The sequence below is a fragment of the Suncus etruscus genome, chromosome 4, assembly GCF_024139225.1.
Source record: "Suncus etruscus isolate mSunEtr1 chromosome 4, mSunEtr1.pri.cur, whole genome shotgun sequence".
Lineage (NCBI taxonomy): Eukaryota > Metazoa > Chordata > Mammalia > Eulipotyphla > Soricidae > Suncus > Suncus etruscus.
Genome location: NC_064851.1, coordinates 1,777,397 through 1,804,194, shown reverse-complemented (window position 1 = coordinate 1,804,194; position 26,798 = coordinate 1,777,397). Strand labels below are relative to the sequence as shown.

Genomic DNA, 26,798 nt, shown 5'->3' with positions numbered 1-26,798 from the left:
GGGTTCTATCCCCAGCATCCCGTACGGTCCCCCAAGCACTGAATGAACCCTGAACACAGCCAGGAGTATCCCTTGAGCACTATAATGCTGGGTGTGGCCCAACTCCCCCAAACAAACAAACAAACAAAAAAGGCCACTCCTGGTTTTACTTTGAAGTTACCAGGGCCACACTTGCTGACTGCTGGACCATGATCTGCTGAGGGCTGGCATGTGGCTACCTCTTGGGCACAGGCTTGGTTCCCAGAACTCTTAGTTTTGCCGCTTGGTCAGTGCAAAAAAATAAAAGGCTTTTCAGAACCCAAAGATGACGAGGCATTGCTTTCCCCCACTAAAATACTAGTTTCTTAGGAGAAATATCCCTTAGCAAAACTCAAAGTGATTTTTGAATAGTAAGAATTACGTATCAATGCCTGACTTACATCTTGGCAAGAGGCACTTCGAGGATTTTGCAAGAATGAGGACATTTGGTAGAACTGTCTCGTGGATATACTTAAGTAAAAAGGAAGTTGAGGCTTTTGTCCTGATGTGTTTGGTGCTTGGCCATCTTATTTTTCAACTCTGGACAGACTCTAACCGAGCTTCCTAGCAGAGCTGATCCCTTTCTGGAGGGAGGGCGAGGGAAGGGCTTGCCTCAAAGCAGGAGCCTCGAGAATCCCTGCGGAACCAGCGTGTTCCCTGGGCCATGAACGCAGCTTGGGGAGAGCATGCGGGTGACTCCTGTTCAGTCAGTCAAATAAAAACAAAGGGGGAAATGTGGTCTAGTTTTTTCAAAATCCAAAACATCATGGATGCGGCCAATCTACACGCTGCCATCAGGACTCAAGTACTGGGCTGCAATCAGGATTCTGGTACAAGGATGCATCAATCAATAGTCAGGTATATAGCTGTAACTGGTCAATACTCAAATGCAGGGCTGTGATCAATATTCAAGTACACGGTTGGAGTCACTCAGTATCTGACTAAATCGCCCTCCATATGCAAGGCAGAGGCTGCACTGCCCGCACGGCCTGTCCTTTTGCTGGTGGCCATGGGAGGGTGACCCTGGACGAGCCCACACTGGGGATCTACATGGAAGGTCTAGGCCTTCCCCTTGGTGCCATCCCTGGCCCTGTGGTTCAGCTCTTGCTTTCCTGAGGCTGCCCCCACTGCTGCCGTTCCCCACTTCTTTTTTTTTTTTTTTTTGGGCCACACCCGGCCGTGCCCTTGGCAGGCACCGGGGACCATATGGGATGCCGGGATTCGAACCAACTACCTTAGGTCCTGGGTCGGCTGCTTGCAAAGCAAATGCCCCTGTGCTATCTCTCCAGCCCCACGTTCCCCACTTTGAGCTGGGCAAAGTTATCGGTCCCAAGGCTGCGTCTAAAATTGGGGCTTCCCAGTGGGTGTTGGAGCCTCTTGGCTTCCTGCAGCACTTTGGGGGTCGTCCCCATCCATGTCTTCTTGGATAATTGAACATAACTGTCTGTTTTATTATATGCTACCCTCCAATACAGTTTGAGAATATGTATCTGAGTGAATCAGGGGGTCTGCCAGTGATCTGCTGGGGGGACGCTATACATGGAAGGAGAGACGTGAGGGAAAGGGGCCTTCCTGGACCTCATGCTGGGGAGGAGGGCCAGGTTTGCACTGCGACACTCCCAGGAGAGACCCTAGCACCAGGAGGTGCCACGCCCCCCCAACTACCAAATAAAAAAAGGCAGCTGAGGGGCCGGGCGGTGGCGCTAGAGGTAAGGTGCCTGCCTTGCCTGCGCTAGCCTTGAATGGACCGAGGTTCGATCCCCCGGTGTCCCATATGGTCCCCCAAGCCCAGAAGGAGCGACTTCTGAGCGCATAGCCAGGAGTAACCCCTGAGCATCACCGGGTGTGGCCCAAAACCAAAAAAAAAAAAAAAAAGGCAGCTGTTTACCAAGCCAGTAGTCACTGTGGCGGGGGTGGGGGGGTGGGGGGTCCAAAGGGATTGCCTGGCTGCCTGCTAGCCCTTATCCCCTGTTCTTTCTCTCTGACCACCAGTTAGTGAGATGAGAGTTGCCTTGGGGGTCATAAGCCTCATGGGTCCAGGCGTGGGAGAGAGAGGCCCGGTGGGTATGTGGTTGCCCTTAGCACTATCTCAAGGTGGAGCTAGTCAGTCTAAAAAGTGTGTGTGTGTGTGTATGTGTATGTGTGTGTGTGTGTGTGTGTGTGTGTGTGTGTGAGGTGGGGTCCCTCTGCTGACACCCAGAGCCGCCCCCATTCCTGGTCTAGTCAGCACTCCCACCCCACTTCTTGTGCCACACTGCACCTGAACCCAGAGGACGAGGGTGGCCTTCTCAGTGGCCCTCCTGGCCTGTGGCTGTAGTGTCTGTGAACATCACACTATATGGAACTGTCAGGGGACAGAACCCTAAGCCCCCAATCCCACATTGTGACAACCCTGACTCTTGGGGTAAAGGTCCATTTTCCTGGCTCCCAGTATCAGGGCCCGAGTTGAACTGTGGCTCCTCTGGGATCTTAAGGTGGAACACTCGGCGCCCCGGAGCCCTGTCTGTTCCTGACACACTCTGGAGGTGGGGGGACTCAGGATGGTGGTGGAGGGTTTGTGCTGCAGGCACCGACCCAGGTTCGATCCCGGCACCACATAGGGTCTCCCGAGCCCACCAGGGGTGACTCTTATATGCAGAGCTAGGGGTCGGCCCCAGCACCTCTGGGTGTGGCCCCCAAACAAAACAAAGCAAAGAAAAAAAGGTCTTGGTATTCTGCAAGCAGCCCTTGAATTTTAAGTGCTCATAAAACATGGACAGCATTTTCTAACGGAAGGAAACAGTTGGGAATTCACAGAACATAGGAGAAACTTCTCCGCTGAGCAGACACGCCTGTAACCCCTTTTCCCTTAACAGGACTCAGCCTCTGGCCAGGGAGCAAGTCTTCAGCTCCACCGAAACCCCAAACCAAAGCTAAACAGCGTTTCAGCGCTGGAAATGCCTCATCACCGGTAGGCGCAGCTCAGGGCCCCACGCGGCCTCTTGAGTCAGCGCTGAATGGGGGGGGGGGGAGTTTTGTTGGGGGGAGCACCACCCAGGACTGAGTTCTGTTGGTGGGGGGCTGTCCAGGGGTGCTGCCGGGCCCTTTGTTCTCACCTATGCAGTGGGCCCTGTGAGACTGGTGGGTGAGGCTCTGACTCACCTTCCAAATGCAGATGTGGTTAGGCCTGGATGTTAGGGACAGGGCAGCCAGGAAGGAGGTGGAGGCAGAGGAGCCAAACAGATCCGGCTGGGCCTGGGTTCAGCAGCCCTCTCAGCAGAGATGGGCCGGCTCCCTCGTGCCTCCTGGCTTCTGTAGTGGTCTCTGTGTCCCGGGGTGAGGTCACTTGAAACTGAGTCACCCCCTGGCCACCACAAGCCCAGGGTCACGGCAGAGCTAAGAAACCACTTGTAAGCTGGCCGCATTTGCCTCGAAGCCACCAGTTATCTTGCATTTGCATCTGGGTTAGAAAGTACCTGGCACTTCCCAGCTCTGCCCCCTCAGAGTCAGAGGCCTGGCCCTGGCCTTCCGTCCCGCCCTTCCTCCTGGGTTGGGGAGTGGAGTTGGGCTCAGGCATCGCTCTGGAACCTGCTCTTTGCTCTGGGGCCTAACCTGCTTGCACACTGCTCAGGGCGTCTGCTGGTGCTCAGGGCTCAGAGGATCCTGCAGTGCTGGGGATGGAATGCAGCTCTCTGTGCCCTCCAGCTCTCTGCAAGGTCTCCTGAAGCTAACTCAGGGGATTATGTGTGTTCATGTGTGGGATTATGCATGTGTGTATGCGGGTTGTACACATGGGATTATGTGTGTATATGTGTGTATGGCATTTGGTGCCACAGTTAAACTCAGACACGCACACCAAGCTTTTTTGTTGTTTGTTTTTGGTTTTGGGGGGTCACACCCAGCAATGCTCAGGGGTTCCTCCTGGCTCTATGCTCAGAAATCGCTCCTGGCAGGCTTGGGGAACCATATGGGATGCTGGGATTCGAACCACCGTCCTGCATGCAAGGCAAATGTCTTACCTCCATGCTATCTCTCTGGCCCTGCACGCCAAACTGTTTTTTTGCTAAACCACGTTCTCCCTGCTGCTATTTTTTCTGTATGAACTTTTGGGGGAGGGGTTGGGCCACACCCAGTGGTGCTCAGGGGTTATTCCTGACTCTGTGCTGAAAAATTGCTTCCTGCAGGTTTGGGGGATCCTGTGGGATGCCGTGGATTAATCCCGGGTTAGCCTCTTGCAAAGCAAACACCATCCCTGCTGTGCTATGGCTCTGGCCCCAGCTTTTCTCATTTTTGTTGTTGGGTCACATCTGGCAGTGCCCAGGTCTTACTCCTGGCTCTGTGCTTAGGAATCACTCCTGATGCCTTACAGGGTGTTAGAGCTTGAACCCAGGTTAGGCTTCCTGGAAAACAAGCACCCTTCCCCCTCCCTCCCCCCCCCCCCCCCGTTCTCTCTTTCCTGTCCCTCTGTATATTTTCTTTCAAACGTTTACAGTACAACCTAACAGAGTCCTAAAATCACCTGCGATTGTGGGTTGTATGGTGGAATGTGCTTTCCCCCTCTGGTGACTGGAGTCCCAGCACCTCCGCAACATTGGCACCACCATGACTGTGTGCAAGAGACAAGGCACCCTCTGGTCCCAGGCAGAACAGTTAAAACCTCCCACTGGTGCTCTCCTTTGACCCTAGAAGTGCCTTGTGGGCAGATGTCACCGGGACCCTCTAGGGCAGCGATGGCAAACCTATGGCACACGTGCCAGATGTGGCACACGAAGACCTAGCTGGAAGGTCCGCAATTAATACATTTATAAAATTTATAATAAAGAGTTTTTAGATACTAAAATTTTGTTATTAAGGTTTAATTGACGTGCTGGCACTTTGAAGAAATTCTTTGGTTTTGTGCGGCAGTTTGGGCACTTGGGCTCGAAAAGGTTAGCCATCACTGCTCTAGTGTTCCTCATACACTTACTCTTGGTATAATTTCTGGCTAAGTTCTGAGTGCCAAGTAGTTCTTTCATGGTGGCCCAGTTTCCCACCCTCCAAGTCCCAATGGTCATGTTCCTTCCCTGCCTTGTTTTGGCTCTTCCAAGCTTTTGCCTTTTCTTGAACACACTGTGAGAGGCGGTTTATCAGATGAGAGCTGGCGAGCTGGCAGGAAAAGGGAAATGAGTCTGGGGAAGTAGGGAGGGAGACAGCTGATAGCTTGGGACCCTTTGAAGTCATGAGCGAGGGGATGGAGTGATAGCACAGTGGTAGGGTATTTGCCTTACACACAGCAACCCGGGATGAACTCGGGTTCCTAACCCGGCATTCTTTATGGTCCCCAAGCCAGGAGTGATTTCTGAGCGCAGAGCCAGAAACAACCTCTGAGCACACTCAGTGTGGGACACCCCCCCCCAAAAAAAAAAAAGCTGTGAGCATCCCTTTGGTTGATCCCTGGGCCAGATCAAGCCACTCTTGGGTCTAGTTGTCTGAATTATGGCATCTTTTTGTCATGTTAGGCTTTTTTGGTTCTGAAAGGTAGCATTTCATTTATAGTTAAAAACATTTATGATTGGGGTCGGAGTCGCAGCACAACGGCAGGGCACTGGCTATATACATGGCCAAACCAGGCATCCCATAGGATCCCCTAAATCTCCCAGGAGTGATCCCTGAGCACCGCCGGATGTGGCCCGACAACAGCTCTCTGGGGCATTTGCAAGCAGGCGTTTTGCTGGAACAGTCACCATCATTCTTCGAGTGTTGTCTGGGTCCAGTTGGTGACAGTCTGCACTCTGACCCTCACAGGCCAGGCCAACCAGCACCGCAGAAAGGTCTGGCAGGCCCTGGAGGCCACAGATGAAGGGCAGAGTGTTCAGAGGCGCTTGGAGTTTTGCGAGGATGGGAGGGAAGATCTCGCCGCGGGCTGTTTCTGGCAGGAGACAAGAAATATTTTGATAGTGTTTCTGTCCAGGCCAACCCAATCAGCACGGCGAAACGAGGCTCCTGGTTTTAAGTAACAGCCAGTGGTTACGATCATTTTAATCTCTGGCGTGTGTGTGCACCTAATCGCTTTTCCTCAGTGACAGTGGTTACCTGCTGCCAACCACACGGGCGGCCAGGACTGAATGGAATTTGGGCGCCAGGATAAATCTTTTCAAAAGCACATGTGATGTCTCTGTCACAGCAGCTCCAAGAGCGGCATTTCGGCTCCTCTCTACTGGGCAGCCCCGTCCATGCGTTAGCCGGGAGGTTTGTACGTGTATATGTGTGTGTGGTGAGCGTGTTTGCGTGCATGCACGCGTGTGCTGTGCATATGCACATGTGAGTGTGTGCTTGTGCACGCGTGTATGTGTGTGTTTTCGCGCGCGTGCTTGGAGTGTGTGTGTGTGCCGAAGTCCTGCCCTGCTGCATGATAATCACCAACAGTTTGAAGAATCCGCTCAGCCGGGACTTGCCAAGATTAAACCTCCAGATCTGTTCGAACTTGAAGGAAATGAAATCCTACCTTTTGTACAATTCAAAGACTTGGTTTTTTTCTGCTTCTGTAATGTAACATTTCATGTGCATGCTGTCTGTCTTCAGGGAATGTGCATTCTTACCTCGTAAGAATGTCTGACGGCCACTTTTCCCTCGTCCTAAGTGTCCTAAGTGCTCGCTCTGCTTCTTTAATCAGCCTTTGGGGCTGTTTTATGGTCGTTGCATTAAAGGGGGTCTGACTTAACCCCGTCCCCCCTCACCTCGTCCCCCCCTCACAACATCCCTGCAGGCGCCTTCGCTGTGCTTTGGGCACAGTTGCTGTTTCGGTGGGGAACTGGGGAATGAGGAAATTGGCTCGCATGTAGGCTCCGTGTTGCACCCGAAAATTCTTGTCTTCCTGACTGGGCTGCTGGAGGGCTGGTGGCTCCTGGCCAAGAGGCCCAAAGGAAGCGTTCTGGGGAGTGCTCCCAGAGAAAGACTGCTGCGTGCTCGCTTCTCTCCCTCCATTCTGCATTCTCTATCACCAGAGACAGGGCCACATCCCTCCCCATCATCCTTATTGGAGATGGTGGCCTTGATTGTCCTATGGAAATGTAGCTCATTTATTTGTTTGCTGCTAATGACTGCCAGGAGCCCCTCCTGATAGTGCTTTGGGGAGGGGGCACCAGGACCTTGTTCTTGGGAAGGAGGGCCAGGCTGGGCCAAGGATGGGCCCCTGAGGCTACATCCTGGGCCTAGCCCAGTGTCTGACAGAGAGCAGATCTGTGGGAAGGTCATGGAAACGGGTGCAGGCGTGGGAGCTGCGCTAAGGGTACTGAGTGACCTAGCAGTCCGAGGCTCGGGGTGATACAAACACAGCCCGAGGGATCCACCTACGCGTGTGCCACAGTCTCCCCCCACCCCTGCTCTGAGCTGGGAATGTTCGGACACAGCCCGTCTCTCCCTCCCCAGATGATGCTCATGGCGGGACACTTGGGAATCAGGCACTTTTGGTGGTGTGGGGCCACATGAACCTTTTTATCCGGCCCCCCCCCCCCCCCGCAGAGAAACAGCTCCACGCAACCTCTTCCAGCGAGTCCTGGACATTCTCAAGAAGTCCTCGCGCACTGTGGAGCTGGCCTGCAGGGGCCCGGCGCCAGTGGACAGCGTGGCCGCCAGCCTGCAGGTGATCACCGAGTGTTTCCGCTGCCTGCGCAACGCGTGCATAGAATGCTCCTCGAACCAGAACACCATCAGGTACGGGGTGCTCTGCTCTGGTTTACCTGCAGGGTCACGTACTGAGCCTGGGCCTATAGCCTGGCTACCGCTTGGGGCCTGCTGGAGTTCTTGTCCTTGCTGCCTGGTACAAGGTGGCCTGTCCATTCCCTCCTACCCTCTCTGTGGCTCCATTCTTTCATTCTGCTGGGCTCCACTTTCTGTGGCTGGAAATTTTCTGTCAGCTCATACTTCTGCCCAACTCCCTGGTGTCACTTCGAGCAACAATATATATAAAAGATTTGTGAGGGTTGGAGCAATAGCATAGTGGGGAGGGTATTTGCTTTGCCCACAGCCAACCTGGGTTTGATCCCCAGCATCCCATATAGGGTCCCCAGCACTGCCAGGAGTGATTTCTGAGCACAGCCAGGAGGAACCAACCTCTGAGCACTGCCGGATATGATCCAAAAACAAACAAAAAAGGTTTATGGGTCCAGAGTGATAGGACAGAGGAAGGGCATGGTCGCCCTGGGTTTGATCCCCGGCATCCATAGGACTGCCAGGAGTAATTCCTGAGGTGCAGAGCCAGGAGTAAACCCTGAACAGATTAATAAATAAATAAAAAGGTTTATGGCCTCACTTGGTGGTCCTGGCTCTCTGCTTGTGGCCATGTGACCTTCCTGGGGACCACTGAGTCTCTCTGCCCTGGTTTGGATGCTTCTGCAGCGGCCCATCTGCAGCTTCCTTTCCAGTTGGGGCTCTTTTAAGGTTCTCCTCCAACCTGTGCTGTAACGTGCAGCATTTCTGAAGTGGGGTCCCTTGGGTGAGGGAGACCTGTGGCTCTTATCTGTGGGCTTGTTCTTTCTTCTCAGACTGGAGCTTTGCCGTAGGTTGTCAAAGAATTCTCCCATCATTCCCATTTTCCCCTGAGCTGAGGCCAGAAGCCCGAGAGAGTGAGCACCCGTCTCCCTCCGGCCAGGACTGACGGACGACAGAGCCTCCAGGTCCATCACTTTGACGGCTGGGCCTGGCCGCTCCCTGGCCCCCGCGGCCTGACATGAGGCCCCAGAATGATTCATGAGATTGTTCTTATTAAATGAAAGGCGGAGGGAGAAGCAGAGACGCCCCGGCTCCAGCACAGAGCCCACTCTGCCGTCCACCTGCAGGAGTTTCAGAACACGGCTGGGTCAAGCAGGAAGCTGGGGGCTCCAGGCCCACTTCCTCTACCCTCCCTCCAGCCAGGGTTTTTTGTGTGAGCTGCTGGGGAAGGACAGGACCTTGACTGGCACGGCTGGCACGGCTCCTCTACTCTTCTAGCCTGCAGGGGAGGATACAGGCATGGGGGTGCACATGAAACCCCTGGTGGGGTCCCAGGACTGAAACTGGCAGCATCTTGTTAGAGGGAGGAAGGGGTGGAGAGAGAAAGAGTGAGAGAGAGAAAGCAGGGTGCTCCTGTTTTTCTATCCTACAAAAGGATCTGTGACTTGGGTGCTGCAAAAAATGGGGTAGCCAGGTAAAGAGGAGACATAGATGGGGCACCCTAATAATAGTGTGCTATAGAAATGGGGTGCCCAGTTAAAGAAGAATCAGTGAAATGGGGTGCAAGATAAGGGATGTTACATAAAATGGGGATGCCTGGATAAAGGGTCACTGCAGACCATGGGTGTTTACAGAGTACAGCATGCTGCTGTCATTAGGCTTTCCTCAGAGGTCTGATGGGGGGCTCTGGCCACCCTCCTTGCTGAGACCTCAAGGACACCCTCTTACCCCTCCCATCTAGGCTCCGCCCACCTTCCCTCCTCTCATTCTCAAGGGTTTCTCTGACACAGCCTGAGAGTTTTGGGTCTTTCTTGGGGGTGGTGGTGGTGGTGGTGGTGGTTTGGCCTTATCCGGCCTTGCTCAGGAATCACTTCGGGGGGCCTCAATGTGGCACTGGGGATCAACCTAGGGTTGGCCGTGAATCAACAAGTGCCTTAATTTCTTAGCTCTGTCAGGACCAGCATCTGGGTTTTTGTCCCCTCCTCCTTTTTTTTTTTTTTTTAAAGAAGGCCTCTGTTTATATTTTTTGGGGGCCAATACCTGGTGGTGTTAAAGGACCATGATGCTGCGTTGGGCCCTAGGCTCCCACACTCAGAGCTGCTCTTGGGTCCGTGAGTCTATATCAATCCTGCCACTGGATATTGGTCTTGTCTTCAGCCCCTGGGGATTCTGGCGTGTCAAGACCCTCTTTCTAGTAGGCAGGAGAGGCTCAGGGCTGCTGAGTGGGCCTCCCGGGTAGGTCCCTGTTGCTGACTCGAGAATCACCCACCTCGAGTGGGGCGCCCTCATTCCCGGAGCCGCCTGAGATGAGCCTCCGTCTGGGCCGCTTCAAACTTGGCCTCTTCCCCAACGCAGGAACCTGGGCATGATCGGGCCGGCGGTGGACGTGGTTCTTCTGTTCCGTGAGCTGCGTGTGGAGCAGGAGCTTCTGCTGACAGGTAATGTGGACCAGGCAGGATCCACGAAGGCTGTGGAGGCTCGAAAGCTCTGCATGTGGTGACTTAGTCACAGCAGATAGTTTGGGTTCGAGGATCCGGAAAAAACAAAACCAGAAAACTTGATTTGTGCTGTTGACCAGCAGTCATAAGAGAGAGTTAGAGTGGGGGCAGAGCTCCGGGGCCTCTCCCTGGTTCCCCTAAATTGTGTTTGTAAGATGTTGCATATTAGAGTTATTTTTTCAGAACCCTGTTTATAATTACAAATAATGAAGAGGAAGTCTTGGAGCCTGATTGGAACTTGGGCCTGGCTAGACCAGGGAAAGATGGTTGTATTGGAAAACGTGTGTGCGTGTGTGTATCTTAAGAGTTGAGACTCGGGGCTGGGAAGGCTAGAGGTAAGGTGTCTGCCTTGCAAGCGCTAGGATGGACCTCGGTTTGATCCCCCAGCGTCCCATATGGTCCCCCCAAGCCAGGGTCGATTTCTGAGTGCATAGCCAGGAGTAACCCCCAAGCGTCAAATGGGTGTGGCCCAAAAACCAAAAAAAAAAAAAAAAAAAGAGTTGAGACTCGGGGTGAAGAGATAGCATGGAGGTAGGGCGTTTGCCTTGCATGTGGAAGGACGGTGGTTTGAATCATGGCATCCCACATGGTCCAGTGAGCCTGCCAGGAGCGATTTCTAAGTGTAGAGCTAGAAGTAACTCCTGAGCACTAGGTGTGACCCAAAAAACAAAAACCAAAAACCAAAAAAAATAAAAAAGAGTTGAGACTCGGTGTGCGTGACCACTGAGAAAGTCCCACGCAGGACATAGCAACCACACGCGGTGATCAGGACCCATCATTAGAGCAAGGCCATCCCCTTAAAATGCCTTAGGCCCTGAGCCTCACCCTGCCTAACTCCCCAGGAACGTAGGAAATCAGCCCCTTCTCTCCCTGAACCTCAATCCGCTCCTCTCCCACTGTATAGCTTCAGAGTCACTGCGGTGAGTTGTTGGGTGTCGCCAGTGCACCCCTGAGCAACGTTTTGGGCCACCCCTATCGTCAAGTGGCTCTTGGCATCTCAGTCGCCCACCTGCTGAGCTTTTGCTTCCTGTTTCCTGTCCCCCATCTCTGGCGACCTTTCTGCTCTAGATATACCTCCTGTGAACATCTCTGATAACTAGAATTTATTTCATAGCACTTTCTGACCATTTGTGTCTAGCTGCTTTTATAAAAAAAAAAAATCCCTTGATAAAATATTTTTTTGTCAAGTGAGTCACACCTGGTAGTGCTCAAGGCTTTCTCCTGGCTCTCTGCTCGGGGGTCACTTCCAGAGGTGCTTGGAGGACAATAACGGGTGCTGGTGATTGTACCCGGTCAGCTCCATGCCAGCCAAGTGCCCTCCCCGATGTCCTGTCTCTGCAGTTCCTCCCGCATGAGGTTCCCTCAGTCTTTCTCCAAGCTGAGTATGTGCCTGGAGAGCTGTTTGCGATGTTGGGAGGGCTGCTGGAGAGTTGGGGCCCCTGCACACCTGCTTTAGTTTTTTTGGGGCGTAGACCAAGGAGTTGCTGGGTCAGTTTTGTATTCAGATTCCTAAGGAACAACTAAGACTTTCTCGTAGCTGCAGAGCCATTTTACATTTTAATCACCTGTGTGAGTTTCCCGTTTCTCCACATTCTTGATAGTCAGTTTTTTTTTTTTTTTTGAATTACAGTCATTCTGGTGGGTGCGAAGCGGTGTTTCCTCCTAGTTTTTGATTTGCTTTTTCCTACTGGTTAGTGATCCTGAATATCTATTTCCCTTTTGCATGTTATGTCTTTTGTGTGTGTTCGTGAAAAAGTGAAAGACTTCTTTTCAAGTTTCGTATCCAGTTTTCCAATTGGTTGGTTTTCCTTTACTGTCACAGATTAGTAAGAGTTATATGTAGGTTGTGATGTCGAGGGCTTCATGTTAACCCATTTGAGGACAGTAAAGATAATTGTCCACTCAAAGTGAATCTTCTCATCCCTGAGTCAGGGCAGAATTTATTTTGGTCTTTTTTGTTTTGTTTTTGTTTTTGGGCCATACCCGGTGATGCTCAGGGGTTACTCCTGTTTATTCGCTCAGAAATCGCTCCTGGGGGCCGGAGAGATAGCATGGAGGTAAGGCGTTTGCCTTTCATGCAGGAGGTGATCGGTTCGAATCCTGGCGCCCCATATGGTCCCCCGTGCCTGCCAGGAGCAATTTCTGAGCCTGGAGCCAGGAATAACCCCTGAGCACTGCCGGGTGTGACCCAAAAACCACAAAAAAAAAAAAAAAAAAAAAAAAAAAAAAGAAATCGCTCCTGGCTTGGGGGATCATATAGGACACTGGGGATCGAATCACAGTTCTACCTATGCTAGTGTGGGCAACCCAGATACGTAACCGCTTGCGCCACTGCTCCGGCCCCTATTTTGGTCTTTTTTTTTGTTTTGTTTTGTTTTTGGGCCACTCCCAGCAGTGCTCAGGGGTTACTCCTGGCTGTCTGCTCAGAAATAGCTCCTGGCATATGGGACCATATGGGGGGGACCATATGGGACACCGGGATTCCAACCAACCACCTTAGGTCCTGGATCGGCTGCTTGCAAGGCAAACGCTGCTGTGCTATCTCTCTGGGCCCTATTTTGGTCTTTTCAAACAAATTCACAATGTGTGTTTGTAGGCAGGTTTTGGAAGAGGCCGCTGATCCCAGTGCTGATTTTCTTTTTTTAATTTAGAATTGGACCAAATTTGGATTCAACAGTGAAACTTAAAATTTTAGAGTTTTGGGACCAGAGCAATAGCACAGCGGGTAGGGGGTTTGCCTTGCACACGGCTGACTCGGGTTCTATCCCAGCATCCCATCGGGCTCCCCAAGCACCACTGAGAGTGACTCCTGAGCACAGAGCCAGGAGTGACCCCTGAGCGCCACCAGTGTGGCCCTCCAAAGGTTTAGAGTCTATTTGGCCCTAATAGAAGTCTTTAAAAAGGATTCTAGTTTCTGTCTAATAAAGCTTCTTCATTATCATTCATGCCTGTGCCGTGAGGAGCTTATTCTTAGTGTTTTTGCCAGTGTCTGAGCAAGATGTTGGTTGCCAGTCTTGAGGTAAGAGCTGTAATTACATTGTCAAAGTAATATTTAGAGTATTATTTTCAGAGAATAATTGCAGTGGTGTGACGAATATATTATGCTCACCAAATTCTGTGTAAACACGAGCATGAGTTATTTTAATTGAGTTATTGGTGTTGTTTTTGGCTTTTGTTCTCTGCTAATCTGTGAGACTGTTGGGATTAGGTGGGGGGGCTTTGGATCATCTGCAATATTTACATAAAGACCAGCGACTCATCATTTGGTAAAAGCTGCCTGTTGTTTGTTTGTAGACAGGCCAGGGACATCTCGGGACCTTTTCCCCCGAAACTGGCCTCTGCTCCTAATTTTGTTGGCTGGTGGGTTGAGTTGTTGGATCAGGTGACTTGCAAACCAGCTTAGGCTGTCACTTGTCTGGCGTGTTAAGTTTGTTTGACAAGGCCTGAGCACAGGCATTTTTAAAATATCCAGTAGACGTGTGTCATTTTCAACTGTGACTTAATTTAAGATGCAGAACGAAGGTACCTTTTATTTTATGTGTTTATTGTACCAGTTCTATTTGCAGGACTCATAGTAGCTCACAACTGATAACTCAAAGATTGGGTATTTTTGGTTCTCTTTTATTTTGTTCTGGAGCTAAACCTGGTGGTGGTGAGGTTCCTCCTGGCTCTGCTTTTAGGGATCACTCCTGGCAGGCTTGGGGCACCCGATGGGATGCCAGAGATTGAACTCAGGTGGATTGTTTGCAAGGCCAGTGCCTTTTCCACTGTGTTGTCGCTCCGGCCCCTGGTGCTTTTTTCTTTTAAGGTTTATCAGGCTTCACTGTAGGTCACGATAACTTGCTTTTATGCTGGGGCTCACTGGGAACCTTTTCACTCTTGTTTAATTTGTAATCCCTGTATCGACCTGTCACTTTGAATCTGTGAGCATAGATTTGAAAACCTAACCTAAAAGCAATTGGAGTGTATATTCCAGTACATTTGATGTAATTACAGGTATATCTGTGCTTACGTTTACAGCTTTCTTTGAAAGTTCAAAACAAAACAACAAAACCAAACCCAGAGTGGGCTCCATGGACTGAGTGTGGCTTTGCTACGTGAGGCCCAGGTTCCATCCATGGGTCATCCTGCCCCTGGGCATTCAGAGGCGCCATGCCTGACGATCCTGTGCCTGACTTCCTGGGATCAGGCCCACCTCTGTGGTTCTGTTCAGAACTCACTGTGCTTAGAGCCACTAGGGCTCCTGGATGGCTCTCGGAGCACGAGGAGCAGGAATTAAATGCGGAGCCAGGTGTGGGCCAGCTGTGTTCTCTGGTCCGTGGGGCAGCCTTCCCCAGATCTCATGAGGCCTCACTAGATGGAGGTCGTGCCCCTGAAGTCCCTCCCCACTTGTATGATCTGTGCATGGATGTTAAAGTGGATCAGATCCTGGTACCCTCTGACTGACCCCCTGTCTCTTGCCTCTCTCCCCCCTCAGCTTTCCGCTGTGGCCTGCAGTTCTTGGGCAATGTGGCTTCGCGCAACGCTGACTCCCAGGCTGTGGTGTGGACACACGCTTTCCCTGAGCTCTTCCTGTGAGTCTGTGGGTGATGTCATCCCATGTGCTTCTCTGCATGCTGCTGGAGGATGAGTCGAGGGCATGGAGTCTTGATGATAATCGAACTTGACTGCAAGGAAAGAAGCGAGGGATCCCTGGGACGGCATATCCAGGTTTTGCCTAAGGATCATTCTTGTAGCTGGGACTTTAACTGAAGTAATCTAAAAGACAGTAAACCTGGAAGCTGGAGCCTTAGCACAGTGGACAGGGTGTTTGTCTTGCACGTGGCTGACCCAGGTTTGATCTCTAGCATCCTCAAGGATCCCCTAAGCCTGCCAGGAGTAACCCCTGAGCCTAGCTGGGGATGCCCCCCTTCCCTCCCATAAAAGTGAACTCTGGGGCCCAGAGAGATAGCACAGCAGCGTTTGCCTTGCAAGCAGCCGATCCAGGACCAAAGGTGGTTGGTTCGAATCCCGGTGTCCCATATGGTCCCCTGTGCCTGCCAGGAGCTATTTCTGAGCAGACAGCCAGGAGTAACCCTTGAGCACCGCCGGGTGTGGCCCAAAAACAAACAAACAAACAAACAAACAAAAAAAAGTGAACTCTGGAGAATAAAGTTTCTCCTTTTCATTTTCTTACCAATGTCAAGACACAGTAAGGGTGAATGAAACCCCTTAATTGAGGGACCAATGTACCATGACCCGTCCTCATCCCCTTCCCTTCAGAGTCGAGTGTTTCGGCTGGTTTCTGTTTCTCTGCCCACTTTGGTCCTGTGGGTAACTGGACTTGCCCTCTCATCCTGTTATGCTCAAGGTCCTGCCTAAACCACCCAGACCGAAAGATTGTCTCGTATTCGTCCATGATCCTCTTCAGCTCCCTCAATGCTGAGAGGCTCAAAGACCTGGAAGAGAACCTCAACATTGCCATCGACGTGGTTGATGCACACCGGAGGCAGCCGGAGTCCGAGTGGCCGTAAGTGTCTGTCTCATGGGCTGCGGCCCAGTATCTGGGCAGGTCCAAACATTTGGGTCAGAACATCTGGGCAGGTCTGACTGTCTGGGCAGGTCCGAACATCTGGGCAAGATCAGCTTTCCTGGGTAGGTCTGAACATCTGGGCAGGTCCGACTTTCTTGGGCGGCCCTGCCCTGAGGCGAGGGTCTGAGCTGGGCCTTGACTGGGGAGAGAAGCTTCAGGAGAGGGGTAGGGAGAGCTCCTAGGTGTGATCTGTGCGGTGGGGAGAGTGTTGAGCACTTGTGGAGGAGCCCTGGAATTGGGGGGTGTTGCCTTGTTTTGTTTTGTTTTTGACCATACCTTATGGTTCTCGGGTTACTCTTGGCTCTGTACTCAGAAATTATTCCTGACAGGCTCGGAGGACTGTTGGGTCAAACCCGGGGCCCTGCCACACAAGGATGGCACTTTGCTCTCGAGCCGCATGCCTGCTCTCAGCCCTCCTCCTCCTTCCTCAGCTCCCAGTTAGGTTCACACACAGGCTGGCGACATGACAGTGATGACACTTGAGCCTCTTCTTGGCGTCCTGTCACTGGGTGGGCCGGGAACAGGCGGGACAGAGCATGGGGACGGTGGGGCTGAACGGCAGCAGTGAGGACTGTGGGGTGTCCCGCTGCTGAGGGTGTTCCTGAGTGTCAAGGGCCTCTTGTGCAGAAAACGTCATCTGTCCTGGGGACAGTCCCCCTGACTGAAGTTAGAGGAGGGAACTCCATACACGAGGAGGCTCATGGGCATCGGTTCTTGCTTGTGGAGGTCCATCACTGTTGGGGGTCCTGATCGCTCTGCTTTTTAGGCCGCAGCCTCCCTGTGGGGTGAGGTCTTGTAGCAGCTTGTCTGGGGCCTGCAGCGGCTTCCTTTCCCTGCTCTTCACCCGCTTCATCCCTCCAGGCTGCTGCTCAGTTTTCAAAGTGAAAACTTGGCATCTTCCAACTGACTTTCTTGGTGTATTTTGGGACCACCGAGAGCTGTTGTGGGCTTATCCCCGGCTCTGGGCTCAGCGTTTCTGACACATAAGTGCCCCAGACTCAGGAACGGTCCAGGGCCCTGGGCCCTCTCCACAGCCCCTCTGTCTTCTTCCAGGATTGTTTGGGTTGCTCAGAATCACTTTAGATTCCCTGTCATTACGTATCATTTCAGGATCAGCCTTTTGATTTGCTCAGGAAAGCAGCTGGGATTTTGTCAGAAATTATATGAATCTAGATCCATTTGTGAAATTTTATTTTCCATTTGTGAAATTTTTAAGTAAGTTTTTTTTTTTTTTAACTTTTTTGGGTTTTGTTTGGAGTCAACACCCAGTTGTGCTCTGGGGTCACGTCTGGTGGTGTCGGAATGAATCTGGGGCTTTTGCATACAAAGCCTGTGCCCCTGTTCATTCAGCTATTTCCCTCGTTCTCTATTAAGCTCTTCCTTCCTTCCTTCCTTCCTTCCTTCCTTCCTTCCTTCCTTCCTTCCTTCCTTCCTTCCTTCCTTCCTTTCCTTCCTTCCCTCCTTCCTTCCTTCCCTCCTTCCTTCCCTCCTTTTCTTCCTTCCTTCCTTCCTTCCTTCCTTCCTTCCTTCCTTCCTTCCTTCCTTCCTTCCTTCCTTCCTTCCTTCCTTCCTTCCTTCCTTCCTTCCCTCCTTCCCTCCTTTCCTTCCCTTCCCTCCTTTCCTTCCCTTCCTTCCCTCCTTTCCTTCCCTTCCTTCCCTCCTTCCTTCCTTCCCTCCTTCCTTCCTTCCTTCCTTCCTTCCTTCCTTCCTTCCTTCCTTCCTTCCTTCCTTCCTTCCTTCCTTCCTTCCTTCCTTCCTTCCTTCCTTCCTTCCTTCCTTCCTTCCTCCCTTCCTTCCTTCCTTCCCTCCTTCCCTCCTTTCCTTCCCTTCCTTCCCTCCTTCCTTCCCTCCCTCCCTCCTTCCTTCCCTTCCTTCCTTCCTTCCTTCCTTCCTTCCTTCCTTCCTTCCTTCCTTCCTTCCTTCCTTCCTTCCTTCCTTCCTTCCTTCCTTCCTTCCTTCCTTCCTTTTTGGTTTTTGGGTCACCTGGCAGCACTCAGGGGTTACTCCTGGCTCTACGCTCAGAAGTTGTTCCTGGCAGGCTCCGGGACCATATGGGGGACCATATGGGATGCCGGGATTTGAACCACCATCCTTCTGCATGCAAGGCAAACACTCTACCTCCATGCCATCTCTCTGGCCTCTCTATTAATCTTTCTAATTCATGAATAAGAGATTAATTTTTGGAGATCGGTGGTGCTCAGTAGGCCTGGAGCCCACACCTGTGATCCCTTGCCTGGTGCTGATGTGAAGGCCTCAACCCTCCCTGTGGGTGGGTGGGTGGAGAGCAGCAGTGCTGAGTGGAACCCGAGACTTCAGTCTGCAGGATTTGCCCCCCCCCCCTTCCTGCTGTGCCCCTGATTGATGCCTGTTTCTGTTTTTATTTATTTATTTTGCATCTACAACAAGTCATGGCATGTTTTTCATGAAATTTATTCAAGCTTTGACTTTTTGACATCATTAATAGAAATGTTTTCTTGATTGTATTTGCAAGCGCTTAGTTGCGAGTTTATAGAGGTTTGACTTGAGGGGCGGAGCGACAGTTGTAGAGGAAGAGCCTGGCCCTGGCCCTGGCCCTGTTTTGAGGACATGGGTGAAATGTCTCTGTGTCACGGGCTTTGGTGAAGGGTCTGTTTCATGGACTCTGTTGAAGTGTCTCCGTTGTGGCCTCTCCAGTGTAAACTTTTCTATCATTCTTCTGGAATTATTTGTGATTTTCTTGGGCATTTATTTGTGTTTCTGAGTACCATTTGCAGACAGACTAAAGTCTATAGTTGAAAAATTGTGACTTTTGAGCTGGATTTAGAGCCCCCTGCTGACCGCTGACCAGAGCTGGACAGGTGGGACTGGCCGTCGGCATCTGCCTGCTCGGATAACTTTTTTAGGACCCATTTGTAACATTTCTTGAGTCTCTTGGGCTGATGTTTTAACTTCCTGTAAGGTGCTTTTTCTGTTGGTGATTGCTAAAGAGTTTTGAGGGCAGAATAGAAAATGTTCCGTTCAAGTCTTCAGAGTCATTAGATGGATTCAGGGAGGTGAGGCTGGGGCCAGAGGAGGTGATGATGCCTCTCAGCCCCTGGACACTCGCCCTTGGGCTTTGTGTGAAAGGACATGTATGTTTGTAAACAGAGATCAAAACAGTCCAGGGATGTCCAACGAAAAGACGCCAACTCGGAGCTGCTAACTCTGTCCCTGCTGGCAAGGAGAGGAGAGGAAGTCACCCGCCCCCTCTGCAGTCCACACACCCAGAGCCGTGGGACGCATCTCCCTAGGACAGGGATGCATGTGCTGTTGCTCTGGGGCCTCTGCTAGGGGTGGCCAGAACACAGGAAGGCGTAGGTGAGGAGGTGCCGGCCCGCTGGGTTGGCGTGATCTGGGTGACAGCCTTCTAAAAACATTCCGTTGTTTTGTTTGTAGGTGTGAACAGTGTTTGTTTTGAGATAACCCTCCTTGAAGCTGGGCTGGAGGCGGGCATTGAGCTGTGCTGAGTCTGACAGGCTGTTAGTGTCTGTTCCTGAGTTAGAGGCACGAAGGAGGGGGTCAGCAGGCAGTGACAGACGAGGAGGGGGTGAGAGAGAGACAAAGAGACAGAGAGACACAGAAAGAGAGAAACAGACAGAGAAAAGAGAGAGAGATTCAGAGTCTCTGAAGGAGGGCATACCCAAGTACACTTTTTCTCTGAGAGTTTTTGCAGACAGAAGTCAGGCCGAACACACACCTGGAGCAGTGCTGTTTGGCCTGGCTGTCTTGGATCCCCCTCATGGCCACAGTAGTGCTGGGGCGTCCCTGGGGCCTGGACCTGCCATTCAGGTGCCTGCCCTTGGCTCTCTCCCTGTCCCGAGACACTGGGTTTGAAAGAAATGTTCTTAACGGGGAAAATACTTCAAATTCCAAATAACTGAATTACACATGAGCATTGAAAAAAATAAAATCCCAGTTTATGGAGCTAAGTGGGAGAGAGGAATTTGCATTGTGTAGTTGTCATCCACTGAAACGGACACAACAGTGTGGAATTTTCGCTATTTTCAGAGATGTTTTAAGTGCAAGTATCGATCAGTTACAGTCACGTGCTAATTTATTAACATGAAAGGAAAAGGAGACACAGTTGTAGTATTTTCTTGAAAGGAAAATGTATTTTGGAACTGGAGGTAAACCCAGGACCTCAAGCATACAAACCCAGCTGTCCACGGAGCTTGGGTCCTCCAGTCCCAGAATTCAGTGTTCTGTGGTATTACGGTGCTTGTGGCTGATCCACATCTCTGGTCAGTGCAGGGAAGTGCACCCTTGGTGCTTTGTGGGGTCGGGAAGGTAACTCAGTGAAAATAATAGTTAAGAATGTGTAAGAAGGAGCTGGAGCGCCAGCACAGCAGGGAGGCTGCTGGCCTTGCATGCAGCCGACCTGGATTCGATATCCAGCATCCCATATAGTCCCGTGAGCTTGCCAGGATTCCTAAGCACAGAGCCTGGAGTGATGCCTGAGTGTTGCCGGGTGTGGCCCAAAGCAAAAATAACAAAACAAAAGAATGTGTAAGGGATGATTAAATAAACTCCAGACACCCCTCTCACTGGAGTCTTGCTTCTAAATGGCGTTTCCTTGGCTGTTAAAGTCTCCTGCTGCACCTGGTAACTGCACCTCAGAATTAAGGATTAGTGCCCTCCAGCCTTCTTAGTTGTCATCCTGACACTTTAAAGAAAAACGTTTATAATCTTGGCCTTGGGCTTCCTGGGGGCTGATGGCTTCTGTTGGTGCCGGCTTGAATGTGGGCTATTTGCTGGGTAACTGGAGCGGCTGGGAAAGGGCCAGTAAGATGGGCCAGGTCCAGCCCGCACTGGGCTCCTTGCAGCTCACCGAGTCAATGTTGAAAGCAGGGCCAGCTGGTCTCCTTGCCTCGTCGTAATGCTGAGCTGCTGTCCTAAAACCACGTTTTGTGCTGTTCCCTTGACCGAATAGGCTTGACTCACGGTTTAGAGGACCAGCTGCCCTTCCCTGCTCCAGGGTAGGCTGTCCTCAGCAGCTTGCACCTGACCAGCTTCCCAGCTGCAGGAATAAAAGCAAAGACAATTTGATTGTTAAGAGGCTTTGCACTTTATCAGAGGGTAACAGAAAAAAGGCTGAAATCTCTCAAAATTGTTGATGATACTGTTGAATCAGAAATTCAACAAAAGGAGGGCTTTGCTGTCTGCCATAAGCCTATAATGTTGTGAGTCCCTTTCCTCTGTTACTAGTAACCTAACTTTAGCCTTCTTTTATTTTTTCCCCCCTAGGTACTTGGTTATTGCTGAGCATTTTCTGAGAAGCCCAGATATGGTGCAAACTCTGTACGCCAACATGAGCAGTCGAGAAAGGTAACCCCCAGCCACGTGGCTTTGCATGCTCCGCCTTCCCTGGAGTGCCCCGTGTGTCTCTGGGCTGGCACAGAATCTCCTGTTGGTGCTAGGGTTGGTTTTCTGCAGGCCAGTGAGGTTTACAGCCCTGCTGGAAGGCCACAGGATCTGAATTGGAGCCCACATTCTACAAACACATACTGAAAAATAGGCTAAATATGAAATGTTAACGCAGGCACCTGGACTTCACGATAGGCATTTACATGACGGTCTCTTAGAGCTGTGTCGTGGCCAGAAGGCAGGCCTTGTGGCGCCAAGCTTGTCTTCTGTCCCCAGTGACCCTGCCCAAACGCAATGCCCACCTGCTGCCACCTCCCGGCAGCCTTGGCAGGCAGAAAGCAACTGGGTTAGGCATCAGTGGTGGTGGCAGAGCAGAGAACCTGGCCCAGTGCCTGGTGGCAGTAACTCTCTGTGATCATGGCCTGTGCCATTACCCTTTCAAATTCAGTTCCTGCCAATAGTCTCAGAGGCTTGAATGCCTCTTTTTTCGGACAGGAGTTGCTTTTCCCCTAACTCTGCTGGTAGTGTTGCCCCTGGGAATGTCAAGCTAGCAGAAATCATAGCTCTGCTGATCAAACCCTTTAACAACAAAAAAAGTTAATCTTTTGATTGTTGTCACTATTTCTAAAATTGCTGTGGTTTAGAAATCCTTATGGTGTGTTAGGGCTCCAGCAGTTAAGCTTTCGCTACTTTTTGGAGTCTTATTATTATTATTTTGATTTTGGGCCACACCTGGTGATGCTCAGGGGCTACTCCTGACTTAGGGGCCACATGGGATCGAACCCAGGTTCAGCCATGTGCAAGGCACATGCTCTACTGCTGCCCCATCACTCCAGCCCCTAGTCTTATTATTTATGTGGGTATGTGTATTGGTTTTCTGCCCCTTTTAATACATTTAACCAAAAGTACAAGAAGTTGATACTTCTATTTTTATTTATTGTTTTATTATTTATTTATTATTTTATTTATTGGATTATGGGCCACACCCAGCAGTACTCATGGGTTACTCCTGGCTCTGCGCTCAGAAATCACTCCCGGTGGTGCTTGGGGGACCCTAATGGGAAGCTGGGGATTGAACCAGGTCATTCACGTGCAAGGTAAATGCCCTCCCCGCTGTGCTATGACTTGGGCCCCAAGAGATGTTGATGCTTTTCAAATCAGTGTGAAGATGAAGTCAGGCTTGAGGAAACCAGTGCTTTGCCAGTGTGGCTCTCACCCCAGAACTTGTCTCCCCCAAAGGGAGCCTTCCTGCTTGATGGTGACTCCATCGGCCATGGTGTCCGCACAGTCCCGCACTTGGTACAGCTGTGTCCCTCTGAGCAGGGCAGAGCTAGTCCCGGCTGTCTCTGCCATTGTGCCCTGCCGCAATCTGCAGTTCTGCTGGTCCTGATCCAACGAAGGCTGCATTTCTGCCATTTTCTTTTAAGCATGTGGGAGCCACTGCTTTCCTGAGACCAGCCTGGGTGCCTGGTATTGGCTAATCGCAAACATAGTTATCTTGTAGGTCTGTACCCCAAGAAAGAGTGTCAGAAGTTTTCCCAGGCCGTGGGGTGCATTCTTGCACATGCCTGACCTGAGTGACACCCTTTCCCCCCAATCATGGGGAAGAATCCTGAGGCCCCAAGAACTGCCACAGGGAGTCTGGTGGTCCTCAGCACCACACCCTCAGGCTCTTGCATTGAACTGCCAAGGACCACGAGGGGAGACGTCATCCCAGGCCTTTGGAGCACTCACCCCATTCCCAACTGCTCCCCTCCTCAGCAGCACCTACCTGAACACATCCTGTAGAAGGGGACACTCTTGGGGCAGGAGCAACAACACTTGCCAACTCAAGTTTAATCCCTGGCATCCTATAGGGTCCCCTGAGCACTGCTGGGTCTGGCCTTACGCTTCCCTCCGAAAAAGAAGGGATCCTCCATCTCTTAGTGGCGGCTTCTTTCTCCGGGACATTTCTGTGTTCCTCAGACAGGGATGTCAGATCGGGAACGAACGAACAGGCTTGAGTGAAAGAGCAACAAATGAACGAACGAATGAATGAACAAACGAGGAAACAAACCGAGGCTGGAGTCTCCAGCTTCCCGGGAGACCAGTTTTCCTGGAATGGACCCGTGTAGTTCATATTTCATGCGGTCACCCGGCCTCTGCCAGGATTCCCACTGCAGCACACGTCGTTTTCAAGAAACTCGACCAAAAATGCCCTGGCGCAGCGTTTGCCCCGGTTCTCAGCCCCTCTGATCGCATGCACACATGGAAGCAATTGCATGATCCCAGCCCTTTTTTGGATTTCTCTGACCACTTGGGATGAAAGAGAATGGGGCCAGCTGAAGAGAGTCTCGGCTGGGCCCTGTGAAGTGAGGGCAGTTCTCCTGCTCGACCTCTCTGGGGCTCTCCTGGCCGCCGCCTTGTCCTGATCATCTCAGTGAGTCGGTTTGACTTGCGGCTCCGCACAGGGCACAGTCTTGTGTTCTGCAGGGGGTGCCAGGCTCTAGGGGTCCCACCAGGCTAAGCCAACTCATTGTGAGGACTTTTCTAAGCTAAGGGTCATGGGGGAAAATAAGGCTCCCTTTGGTTCCAGAGCCGTAGTACAGTGTGGAGGGTGCCAGCTTTGCCAACCCCCCTTTGATCCCTGGCATCCTGTAGGGTCAAACCGAGTCTGCTAGGGGTGATCCCTGAGTCAGAGCCAGGTGCGGCCCCCAAGCAAAATAAAACAAAAGCCCCCTCTTGTTCGACAACTCTTATTTCTGCAGCCCAGACACATCACAGATCATCAGATGGTGTGATTTAAAATCCAGGGGCTGAGGAGGACAGGTCCCGAGGAGGAAGTTGGCTCAAGAACAGGGGATACAGTGAAGGCAGAGAAGGACGCACTAGGATAATGGTAGTTGGGATGATCACCCTGGACAAGAACAGGGTGCTGAAAGGAGGGAAAGTGATCGGCATGACAGGAACAATCTTGTGAACCACAGTTTCTAAAAGAAGGAAGGGAGGGAGAATGAGGGGGGGGGAGGAGAGGAGGGGAGGGGAGGGGACGGGAGGGGAGAGGAGAGAAGAGGAGAGGAGGGGAGAAGAGAGGAAAGTCTGCCACAGAGGCAAGAAGAGGAAAAGCCAGGAGGGTGGGTGGGAGGGAAACTGGGACACTGGTGGTGGTGGTGGGAAATGTGCCCTGGTGAAGGATGTTGGATATCATGTGACTGAAACTCAATCTTATCAACAACTTTGTAAATATGGATCTCCTGTTGATTCAGTTAAAGAATTTATTTTAAAAATGTTTTTATATTAATAGGAAACATATTTGTTTTTTTTGTTTTTTTGGTAGTTTTTGGGTCACACCCGGCAGTGCTCAGGGGTTACTCCTGGCTTCATGCTCAGAAATTGCTCCTGGCAGGCACGGGGGACCATATGGGACGCTGGGATTCGAACCGATGACCTCCTGCATGAAAGGCAAACGCCTTTCCTCCATGCTATCTCTCCAGCCCCAGGAAACATATTTGTAAAATAATAATAAAAAACTAAAATAATAATCCAAGGACTGGAGAGGTGGCAAAGTCACATTGTTTTGCCTTGCTTGCAGATGACCCAGGTTCAATCACTGGCATTCTATAAGGTCCTATGAGTCTGTCCAGGTAACCTTTGAGCACTGCCGACGTGGCCCCCTTCTCAAGCACATACATCTGAATCCATCTGTCCCTAGAGAGACACTCGACAGATGGAGTCTGTTCTCAACACTCTCCCCTGCTTCACTCCATGAACAGGACTGCTGGGCTTGGGGATTCTCCATAGGTCATGTTAGCAGTATTGTCCAGGGTGACAGACAGGATTTTCATGTCCCGCAGGGTCGCACTCTTGGACGTCATCATCACCAAGATTTCCGGCGAAGAGCCGCCCCCCAAAGACGACATCCCGGTGTTCCTGAGCCACGCCGAGCTAGTGGCCAGCACTTTCATAGAGCAGTGCAAGATGGTGCTACAGCTGCCCTCTGAGCCGCCTGCTGCCGATGAGGTGAGGGGCACAGGGCGCCAGCCAGGCGCTTGGTGGGGGATTTGTGTGTCTACTGAGAACTGAGCCGGCCCTGCTCAGTTGGGGGTCAGGAGGGTACCCCCCTCATGGCATTGTGTCCTTTCGAATAGCTTCTCTGCCATGATCCTTGCCCTTCCCCAATATTCCACATCGGTGGTTTTCAGCCTCCCATGGCCAAATCACCTGTCCATAGGGGCCGAGGGCTGATCATTGCTGGCCTCGTCCCTGGGTCTTCTCTGTAGGAAATGCGGGGGGTTCTTCCCTTCTTTCTCAGGCTCAGACCTTCTCAGTGCATTGGCCTCGCCTCTCTGTGCTCTTCATTTGGGAAAGAGGCCGGTGGCTCATTGGAACACAGGTTCTTTTATTCAAGATAATTCTTCTTTGCATGTGCTTGTCCCTCCTGGGCGGGAAGCGCCTCTGGATTGGCCCCTAGCCTGGCCTGTCCTCTTCCCAGTACAGACCTCGGGGCAGAGAGTCTCCTCCTGGTTGGACTGTCGGCTGCCGGTGCCCTTTGCCTGCTGGCAGAAACTTGTGGTGGAAGTTCCTAACCAGTGTGGATTCTTTCCGGACCCCCATTTCCAGACCCCCATCTCCCCATTCCTCAGGATTGGGGCATGAGGCTTCACTACACCAGCTAATGTCTGTACTTATTTCTGACTTTTTTGGTACTTGTTTCTACTGCTGGTATCTTTTTTTTTTTTTTTTTGGGGGGGGGGGGTTACACCCGGCAGTGCTCAGAAATCGCTCCTGGCCGGCTCAGGGGACCCTATGGGATGCCGGGATTCGAGCCACCATCCTTCTGCATTCAAGCAAACGCCCTGCTTCCATGCTATCTCCCGGCCCCTTCTGATATCTTTTTATTGATGCTGACCGGTTCATCTTTAAGATTCAGATTCTGTTTTGGGGAGAGAGTACGGGGGTAAGGTGCTTGCCTTGCATGAACTGACTGGTTCAGTTTCTGCCACTGCCTGGGGTCCTCTGGGTATCACCAGGAATAGCTTGAGCACAGAGCAAGGAATAGCCTCTGACTAAAACAGCAAAAACAAGCAAAAAAAATCCAGAAAAAACTCTCCACATTTTATTTTGTTCTGTATTGCCCCCAAGTCTGATTTCTCGTGATTGTGAGCCTCCCCTTCTGCCTGTTAGACGTGCATGTTAGTTTTGTATTGACATCCGTGTATTATGAGAAAGCTCTTTACAGTGTGGGTTTTCATCCTGCTTTATTCCTGCATTTGCAACTGCTCTCTAGTAAGTGTTGAAGAAATATTGGTGGAATACGTTGATTTTTGCATTCCGTATGCTGACAGAAATTTTAATCTTTTTTTTTTTTTTTTTTTTTGCTTTTTTTTTGGGAGGTCCACACCCTGTGATGCTCAGTGTTACTCCTGGCTATGCACTCAAAGTCGCTTTTGGTTTGGGGGACCATATGGGACGCCGGGGTACCAAACCCTGGTCTGTCCTAGGTTAATGCATGCAAGGCAAACGCCCTACCAATTGCGCCACCACTCTGGCCCAGGGATCTTACTTTTTTTTTTTTTAATTTGTTTCTTTTGGGGGCTACACTACCTGGTGGTGCTCAGGTGCTCTGGGCTCTGTTCTCAGGATCACAGCCCTGGCTGGAGGGATCAGATGGGATGCACAAA

The 26,798-nt window shown here is 51.4% G+C and overlaps 1 protein-coding gene across 1 annotated transcript in view; it reads left to right on the top strand.

Annotated features, from left to right (window-relative positions):
• Positions 1-26,798, top strand: part of ATXN10 (ataxin 10) — a 78,253-nt gene that overhangs the window by 8,782 nt on the left and 42,673 nt on the right. Inside the window, exons 2-7 of the mRNA XM_049771614.1 lie at positions 7,498-7,689; positions 10,042-10,124; positions 14,662-14,758; positions 15,535-15,693; positions 21,019-21,099; positions 24,972-25,137. Of these exons, the coding sequence (XP_049627571.1) occupies positions 7,498-7,689; positions 10,042-10,124; positions 14,662-14,758; positions 15,535-15,693; positions 21,019-21,099; positions 24,972-25,137 (778 nt within the window). The remainder of the gene's footprint in view (positions 1-7,497; positions 7,690-10,041; positions 10,125-14,661; positions 14,759-15,534; positions 15,694-21,018; positions 21,100-24,971; positions 25,138-26,798) is intronic.